Raw genomic sequence first — 10104 nt, forward strand, 5'->3', positions numbered from 1 at the left:
GAAATAACACAAATGGAATCATGTAGTAACCAAAAAAGTGCTAAACAAAATACATTTTATATTTGAGATTCTTCAAGCAGCCACCCTTTGCCTTGATGACAGCTTTGCACACTCTTGGTATTCTCTGAACCAGCTTCATGAGGTTGTCACCTGGAATGATTTCAATTAACAGGTTAATTTGTTAATGAAAAGATAATTTGTGGAATTTCTTTCCTCCGAAATGCATTTGAGCCAATCACTTGTGTTGTGACAAGGTAGGGGTGGTATACAGAATATAGCCCTATTTGGTAAAAGACCAAGTCCATATTATGGCAAAAGCAGCTGAAATAAGCTTTACTTTAAGACATGAAGGTCAGTCAATACGGAATATTCAACAACTTTTAAAGTTTCTTCAAGTGCAGTCGCAAAAACCATCAAGCGCTATGATTAAACTGGCTCTCATGAGGACTGCCACAGGAAAGGAAGACCCAGAGTTACCTCTGCTGCAGAGGATGAGTTCATTACAGTTACCAGCCTCAGAAATTGCAGCCCAAATATATGTTTCAGAGTTCAAGTAACAGACTCATCAAAACATCAACTGTTCAGAGGAGACTGCGTGAATCAGTTCTTCATGGTCAAATTGCTGCAAAGAAACCACAAATAAAGGACACCAATAAGAAGAAGAGACTTGGTTGGACCAAGAAACATGAGCAATGGACATTAGACCGGTAAAATTTGTCCTTTGGTCTGATGAGTCCAAATTTGAGATCTTTGGTTCTAACCGCCGTGTCTTTGTGAGATGCAGAGTAGGTGAACGGATTATCTCTGCATGTGTGGTTCCCACCATGAAGCATGGAGGAGGTGGTGTGATGGTGTGGGGGTGCTTTGCTGGTGACACTGTCTGTGATTTATTTAGAATTCAAGGCACACTTAACCAGAATGGCTACCACAGCATTCTGCAGTGATACGCCATCCCATCTGGTTTGCACTTAGTGGGAATATCATTTGTTTTTCAACAGGACAATGACTCAACACACCTCCAGGCAGTGTAAGGGCTATTTGACCAAGGAGAGTGATGGAGTGCTGCATCAGATGACCTGGCCTCCACAATCACCCGACCTCAACCCAATTGAGATGGTTTGGGATGAGTTGAACCGCAGAGTGAAGGAAAAGCAGCCAACAAGTGCTCAGCATATGTGGGAACTCCTTCAAGACTGTTGGAAAAGCATTCCAGGTGAAGCTGGTTGAGAGAATGCCAAGAGTGTACAAAGCCGTTGTCAAGGAAAAGGGTGACTACTTTTAAGAATCTACATTATTTAAAGAAGGATTTGTATAACACTTTTTTTGTTTACTACATGTACCACTATGTGTTATTTTATAGTTTTGATGTTTTCACTATTAATATATAATGTAAAAAATTGTAAAAATAAAGAAAAACCCTTGAATGAGTATGTGTGTCCAAACTTTTGACTGGTACTGTATATATATATATTTATTTATATTCTGAAAAAGAAAACAATACTGGCGTAAATCAAAAATACAAACAATTTGTTGAACTTGCCTTTCCTCACTATACGAACCTGGCCAAGATTTCAATGTTACATGAGTGGTTTGGGAAACTCAATCACTAAATAATGGTCAAACGTTTTAGATAGAAGTATCGCAATTTACTCCGATTTTAGAGTATAATCATGCAAACTCTAACTACATTATGCACGGCTATTTGTTTCGTGGAAGATTTTGCTGGTCTTGTTTATTAAAGAGTGATAGAACAAAATAACCCATAAAGATAGAAGAAGAAGAAGAAGCCTCCACAGATCATGAGTGGTCTTGCTGATATAAACACACTAACAATATAACCCAGTGACTCAGAGCTTCAATGAAGTCTTCACTTTATAACAGTAGAACTCGATGACTCAAAGATCCAATTAAGTCTTCACTTTATTCATATATATGAACTATGCACAGCATGCAGAACATTTCATTGCGAAAGACGAGAGCGATAGAGAAGAGAGAGGAGGACAGATGAATAAAGAGAGATAAACAAAAAGAAGATACAGGGAGAAATATAGAGACAAATAGATAGAGAACAAGAGAAATAGGGGGAGAGAAAGAAAGAGGAAGAGAGAGAATAAAATAGTGTGAGTGCTCGAGCCAGGACTTCTGACATTATCTCCCTCCTCCATGTCACCGGGGTGTCTCCCTCATCATTAATTATTAACCCAGTACTTTGTGGTAATACATAATTCACCATCAATTATTCATGCTAATGTGTGTGTAGTTGACTTAATTGTGTTATTGATTATCAAAAGTAATTTCCTGAAAATCCTCAAGGACTCAAATTGAATCAGCCTAAATCCTGGTCTCTGTGTACTCTCTCTTCCTGCGATTAAGTTTTCTCAATCTGATTGGTTTATGTCTTATTAGACGATCTGGTGAAAGACAACACAGAAAAGAGGTTTAAATTAATAAATCAACTATCACTGATGAACCATGAAGGAGCCTCTGGGTTTAAAGGCCCATCGTTTTGTAAATATACATTTTACTGTTAATAAATAGCATGTATCATGTTTAATGGGCTATTGTAACCTGGCGATGCGTCTCAAGCGAGAGAGAGAGAGAGAGAGAGAGAGAGAGAGAGAGAGAGAGAGAGAGAGAGAGAGAGAGAGAGAGAGAGAGGAGGTTATGAGTGGTGTTCTCTAGTTTCTCCAGCTTTAAGGGAAACTGATGAATAATGGATAGGAGCAGATGGCCGTGGCGGTAGGCAACAGGAGAGACTACATCTTTAATTGTTTTAGAGAACATGTCACAACAGGACTAAAGTGATCCAGGGTCGGCTAACGCTAGTAATGCCGCAGACGTGCTAACAGACTGCTATTAGCAAAAGCCCTGATATCAACACCACTGTTGTGTCATCATATCTGTTAGCCTACCCTGTTAGCGTAGCCAAGGGACCACAGAGCAACATTAGCTTCAACTGTGGCACTTTAACATCGATGTGAAAGCAAATACGTTGATTCATGTACACTGCCACTGTCAGTTAAACGAGACATAAATAAATCAGTAGTTAGCGTTCTCTCTGGACGCTGGCTTAAAAACCTGAACACGGATGACCATGACTCCAGTGAAAACTATAGAAGTGTCAATATTTCACATTGTGTTTTTACATGTGTTTAAAAAAAAAAGAGGAACATAACATGTTACATTGTCTGGTGACTTTCTGTAACACAATACCCTAATACACAGGGGAGAGCGTGTAGCCAAGATGAGAGAGAAGGGGAAATGCCTCAGATTCACATTATTAGCCAGGGTGGTAGTCTCCATCACACACAGTTTATTCAGGGTCCATGTAGAGTCCATGAGCTACGTACAGTACGTGTGCTTATAAGGGGACCGCAACGGCCCCACGATAATTCAGCAATATTCACCCACAATAAATAAATCACAGTCATACAATATCTTGATAGTTGAATCCATAGAGTATGATATCTGGGTAGCCACTCCTCTCCCTGCTCCAGTAGTAATAGGACTAGGTCCATAGTTGTGCTTTAGGAGGAGTAGGTAGAGGGAGAGTAGTTGTAACAGGAGGCACATTCACACCACAGTAGTTTTAAGTCCCAGTCCTTCCGTCTGTACATCCACACTGTCTGCACGTCTGTCTCCTCTGGGCAGCGACAAAGACACACTCACTTTTTCTCCAGTGGTTCCTTGGGGCAGAGGGGGTGTTTGTCAGACCCGGTACCCTGAGTCGGGGTCTTGGAGCCTGGGCTGGGAGCCTCGTCTCTGGAGCCTCTCCCCACGGCTCCAGAGACTCCCAACACTGATCCAGATACTACTCCCAGGGCAGGGCCCATCCCAGGCCTTGTCAACCCAGCACCAGACACCCCAAGCACCGACATGCCTCCTACTCCAGTCCCATGCCCGTGGCCGGCCCCCAGCAGGTTGGCTGACTGTAGCACGGCCTCGGAGTGCTCCCGGGCCTTCATCCTCAGGGCCGCCACACTGGCCGTACGGTTGCCCTGACAACCATAGGGGGGCAAGAAGGACAGGCCCATGGGGTCAGGAACACAGCATGAGCAAAGACCACCTCCTGGTAAGACACACACACACACAGGTCAGGATATTGTTTTACAGTAGAGTATGTCCATCATCACTACCCTTCTCCTCTAACCATCAAGTGTGTTAGTCATGTTAACTGTTAGCTGTGCTAACTTACCCTTCATTGTGGCAACATGTGACAGAGCCTGGGCATAGGTGGCTGAGTTCAGGAGTGTTCCTGGTAGACAGGAGGGGAAGAACGGACCACCAGGACCCACCGCTCGGTTTATACTGGAGGGAGAGAGAGGAGGGAGGTTAGTTTAAAATGACTCGAGAGGAGATAAGAGATTATGGTTATCCTGCAACTGAAGGAAAGTGAAGAGGAGTAGGGAGGGGAAGAGGAGTGAGAGGAGGGGAAGAGGAGTGGGTTAGCATTTGTGGTGACTTAATCACATTTGGAAGGTCCGAAGTAAACAACAAGCAAATAGGGGCTGGTCTGAGACTTCAGCACAGACAGCTGTACACTTAGCACCCTGCTTTTCAGTACCACATAACTGTGGACAGCGGCTTTATTGTTACTGGCCACTGGGAGAGAGGGATTTAAGCACAGTGGACTGTTGCTAAATCAGGATCCCAAATTGGAGACATTCAGCATCACATGACAATGGACTGCTTCAACATCACTGGCCAATGGGAAAAGAAAAGGCCTAACTCTGGAGGGGAAGCCTCCCCACAAACTCTATGCTAGGCTATACAGCCAACCCCATCTTCATGCACCTATGTCCTTGTCCCTGTTCTCTTACCTCTGCTGCATCTCCAAAGGTTCTTTCTGTTTCCTGCTCTGATCCACAGGAGACTGGGAGTTCAGACTCCTGGACGGAGGAGTGCCTCCCTCGTTCATCTGCTCCTTCCCTCCGTCAGGGTCTGTACTCCCTCTCTCTGTCTTTCTCCACTTGGCCCTGCGATTCTGGAACCACACCTAAACAGGAGAGGAGAGGAAGTAAAAAACTCACTGTTGCGCCATGCAAACTCTCTCCCGTGTACAATCTAAAGTAGTCCAATGAATACCTGCTTTTGTGATGTATATTGACATGTTACAAACCCAGACCAGCATCTTTGTAGTTATGCACATAGGAGCAGAAGGTAAGATTCAGTTGGTCAGAAAACAGACAAATTTTATGAACCATGTCTCATTACCGAAATATGGACAGGGTCTATTGTTTCTTGTCATCAAATCCATCAAAAGGATATGTCATTTTTGGAACATGATAATATAAAGATAAAGATGTCGCTGTGTGTGTGTATGTGTGTGTGTGTGTGTGTGTGTGTGTGTGTGTGTGTGTGTGTGTGTGTGTGTGTGTGTGTGTGTGTGTGTGTGTGTGTGTGTGTGTGTGTGTGTGTGTGTGTGTGTGTGTGTGTGTGTGTGTGTGTGTGTGTGTGTGTGTGTGTGTGTGTGTGTGTGTGTGTGTGTGTGTGTGTGTGTGTGTGTGTGTGTCAGACCGAAGCTCTCTGCCTGAGTGACTTTGCACTGCGACTTCTCCCAAACTTCACCCACCCATAGTCTCCAGCCCGCCACATGCTGCCAACTTCTATATCCTAATTGAAAGAAGGTCATTGCCTATAACAACATTTAATTGAGCAATTTTTCATTCTCATATTTTAATGACTTCCCACTGACAGTCAGGGCGCTTTAGAGAGAGAGCTGTGATGAAGTCGTTTATTCCCCTATTTAGTGATTGTTTGACAACATCAGATTCGATTAAGACTGCACTCCCACACGCATTAATCATGATGTGTGTGAATGGAATGGGGTGGAGCAACTGTGCGGGACAGAACAGTCACCATTGTGCAAAAGCCTAGGTACAAGGACGTCAACAACCAAAAAAACGATTCCCATTCAGTCAATGTACGAAAAAAGGACAACAGTTTAGTTTAGTGTCAGGACAACAATATCGCGGCGTGTTGTGATTGTGAGGCAGGCTATCTCACCCCTGCACCTTACAGCTAAAGAGTCGTGATCCCGTCTCTCTGAATGGCTGGTAATTGCTACATTAATCTCCATTTGGCACCTGCTTTAAGGAGGGGGAAACCCATTGACACGATACAATAAAGACGGGCCAACAACACTACAACAGAAAGGACATTTATTTTCTAATAATAATGTAAGTTTAATATCCCTGCATGCTGCAGCCGATTCATGTTCAGATTTAATAATAGGAATGCTGTAATCGGATTAGACCGGAATAATTTGTTTACAATCCCTAATTTACAGCTCGGGATTCCATTATCCCGCGCGCTGTCGGCTTTAAGCAATAGTAAGATGACCCAGGGGAAGCAAAGCCTAACTATTATATTTCCTACAATTAGATCTGCGCTCACAACAAAACCCAAAAGCAAATCTGGAATGCAGGAAATTACATACAGGACACACTGAATTGAATTACAACTGGCCAAGTTTATAACCACACATATGTGGAGGGCAGGGCAGTTATAAATTGCCCCAAAAATAATAATAACAATGTGAAGGGGTGGGTGTGTGTGAGCGCGTATTTGATGCTGTCTTAACATTTCTATCTACTGCCCTCTTTAAAAGCATCCCTCTTTCTTTTATTTTTTCTTCTTCTGAGCTGCGGAAATGGACGCACATGTATGATGTGTTTTTATTTAATGTACCTTTGTTTTGAGACGCGGACAAATTAGTGAAGAACATTATCACTGGTTAATTATGAATGACCGATTAATCAACCTGATCTAATATTCACCATTATGTTGATGTTATTAAAGAGCATCGGGAGAATGACAGAGTGCCTTAATTTACCCTCCTCTCTCTGGTCAAACGTGCTCTCAGAGCCCACTGCCTCATTCCGGTGTGTGCGTGAGCGTGCGTGTTCACCTGGACACGCGCCTCCGTCAGGTTGATCTTCATGGCCAGTTCCTCGCGCGTGAAAACATCCGGGTAGTGAGTCTGCGCGAAGACAGCTTCCAAAGCTTCCAACTGAGAACGAGAGAAATGTGAGATTAAGAGTTTTAAAGTGATGTGAGTTTATTATTCACGACACTACACACAATGGTATATTTATGTGGGTGTGTTGGTTTTCGAACGAAATATACAAAAGATGCCTGTTTTGATAAGTGCCCGAGCCTACTTTCAGAAGCGATAGGCTTATATATTGGCCTGTGAATAGCGTAACTAGGCAACAAAATGCTATTAACTAGAATAAGTGCAAGTAATACGGAAGTGATAGGCTACATTTTAGTATTACGGCGGAAATAATGAGAAGCATCATTATAATAATCGTTAATAATAATCAACAATATTATGGAAATATGTGGCCTACATTTGTATAAACTAGCTAGCCTAATGCATGGTTTTGCTCACATAAGATTAAATTCGTTATAACCAATGTACAGAGTGATATTTTTAAGCAGTCCAGAGTTTTATAATTGATTGCTACCTGTTGTAGAGTAAATGTTGTCCTATTTCTACGTTGTTTTCTCCGCAGAAAGCCGTCATCAAAATCACCTGCTGAGGCATGGTTGGCAAACCCGTTGGTGTTCACTGAAAACATAAATCATCCAAGAAATGTTTCAATAAAAACACTTGTTTGGAGAAATAAATGGAATACATTTGTGTTTGTTTTCAGTCTAAACCTGACATAGAAACACTTTGCAACGAACACATCGAAACGAAGGGATCAAGCAGGAGTTCATTTTTTCGGATGTCAGTAAATAGGATGGCCCATTGAAACGGACTATAATATGCTTGTATATTCCTCTTATTAGAGCCATGAAACATTGATGTCCCGGTCTGAGAGGCATGACACCCAACATCTGTGGTCGCAGACGGGACAACACACCCGCCTCAGCCCCGGGGCTAACACACACACACACAGACACACAGACACACACACACAGACACACAGACACACACACACATTTTAAACTAGGGTGGGTTCATAAAACAAACAAAAATACGCTATTGAAGCATGCTTTTTCAAAAACAAGTATAATCTTAAAAGGCAAGCAAAAACTCGCGACAACCGCTTAAAACATTTATGGAACATGCAGTAATATATTTATATATATACATACTATACAACTGTTAACTTGATATGGCTGTGATATATATATATATATAGTATCACAGCTATATCAAGTTAACAGTTGTATAGTATTTTACACGAAATGATGCTAACACATAAATACACACATACTTTATTTACCACAATTAAAAAAGTGGATACAAATATGTTATTCAGATGTTTACAGTTTTCATGAGTCATAACCCTTAAACCACTCTTCTTACAGCAAATTCCGAGGTAGCGTCAAACTGCAAATATTTGAACTCAATTGCAAGGAAATAGAAGTTATAGGATGTAGCCTACATTTATTATTTCCAAATCAAAACTGTCAACACATTCTAGCGCATCTATGGAGAAGCGGTCCCAAAAGTTGCAGTATTAGGCTATGGTCTACTTACACGTATTAGTCCGACAGCATTCTCCATCCAGCTGAGGGGGACAATGAAAGTAAAACATGATGGTTTTATGGGCTTTGTTTATCTATGGAGCTGTGTACGAAAGCCCGATGTCACTGAGAAATCTGAAAAGAAATCAAATAATTTCAGTCGCAAATCAGAGAATAACGAGTCAAGATGTGTCCAAGCGGTCTGCATCAATATTTGACAGTGGAACGGGCCAAAATACAACCATTGTAAGCCTAATCAGTGTAATTATTACAATGTTCATATTAATGACAAAATAGAATAAAAAAACTCCGCAAAACTCCCTACTCTTCCCCCGAAATTAACGAACAATAAGTAATTTGCGTAACAAACCAAATTACTAGGCTATAAAACACTGGAATAAAACATGAAATAGCATGCAATGTGCTCACACCAAAATTATTAGCGGAGATTAATCCTCATCAAAATTGTCCATAAGGATGGGACAGGGCAGCGCTCACCAAATGTTATAAAGAGACACATCAGAAATAATGCTTAGATGTCTCTTGCAATTAAAAAAAATAAATGATAGTAAATTGTATGAAACGCGTAGCCTGTCTATGATAGAATATTCCATCTGTCTGTCATACCTGCTGTGTATTTGTCTTGTGCTGGTCCAGGGCGCGAGGAGGAGAGGATGCTGAGGACGCGAAGAGTTTCCTGTATGTCTGAGGGACCGACAAATCCACTTTAACAGTCACTATCTCTCTACACAACCTCTCTTACTCACTCCCCTCTTTCCCCCACACCATCCCTATCTGAGTGTATCTACTCTGCCTTTCTCTCTCTCTGGGAGTGTCCAGATGTCTTCGGCGAGTTGAGGCTTTCAGCTCTTGCTGCCTTTAGAATCTCACGCTTAATTGGTTCTAATCGGATTACCGCGGCTTTGTCTTCTCACTGTGAGTGGGACCTCTTTCCCTCCCTCACTCTCTCTCCGTGTGTGTGAGAGAAACATCAACTCTCCCAGGTATCTGAGAATTCAAATATTTTCCCCTGCAGATTATTCCGCTGTTATGTCAGTGGTTATTCCCTGACCATAAACACACACACACACACACACACACACACACACACACACACACACACACACACACACACACACACACACACACACACACACACACACACACACACACACACACACACACACACACACACACACACACACTTTATTTGGTTGCTTCTATATTAAAAATCTAAGATGACTTCTGTTGGGTTTGAGATTGACTGCCAGGCCGTTAATTGCTCCTTCGGTGGGTTACCGGGTCCACTTTACAACGGGCTGCGCATATCATAACATTCACAATGGCCAGAATTTTGATTTTCTTCACAGCAAGGGGTCCCACGATTTATATCGCTACCACGGATAAACGATATACCACGGGACCATTTCAATTAGTTTTAAAGCGCATCTGGGACATCACAGCACAGACGCTGGAGTCTCCATGGAGAGACGAAATGAGGCTCCAAACTGCACCTGAAATTTGAAAGAGGAGGGTGGGATTGGATCAACGCACATAAGGTGGAGAAGCCGGTCTAATGGCAGGTAATTGGGTCTGTAATATCGTTACAGTCGGGTAATG

The 10104-nt window shown here is 42.2% G+C and overlaps 1 protein-coding gene across 1 annotated transcript; it reads right to left on the reverse strand.

The window, feature by feature from the left end:
* Window positions 1–2392: 2392 nt before the first annotated feature.
* Window positions 2393–8555, reverse strand: drgx (dorsal root ganglia homeobox). Its single transcript, XM_046357721.1, has 7 exons — window positions 8498–8555; window positions 7473–7576; window positions 6911–7012; window positions 4821–4996; window positions 4196–4308; window positions 3670–4069; window positions 2393–2411 (listed from the first exon to the last, which is right to left on the reverse strand). Exons 1-7 carry the CDS (start codon window positions 8553–8555, stop codon window positions 2393–2395), a joined length of 972 nt encoding a protein of 323 aa, XP_046213677.1.
* Between the last annotated feature and the right edge of the window lie 1549 nt (window positions 8556–10104).

This window comes from Oncorhynchus gorbuscha, linkage group LG08 (assembly GCF_021184085.1).
Source record: "Oncorhynchus gorbuscha isolate QuinsamMale2020 ecotype Even-year linkage group LG08, OgorEven_v1.0, whole genome shotgun sequence".
Classification (NCBI taxonomy): Eukaryota; Metazoa; Chordata; class Actinopteri; order Salmoniformes; family Salmonidae; genus Oncorhynchus; species Oncorhynchus gorbuscha.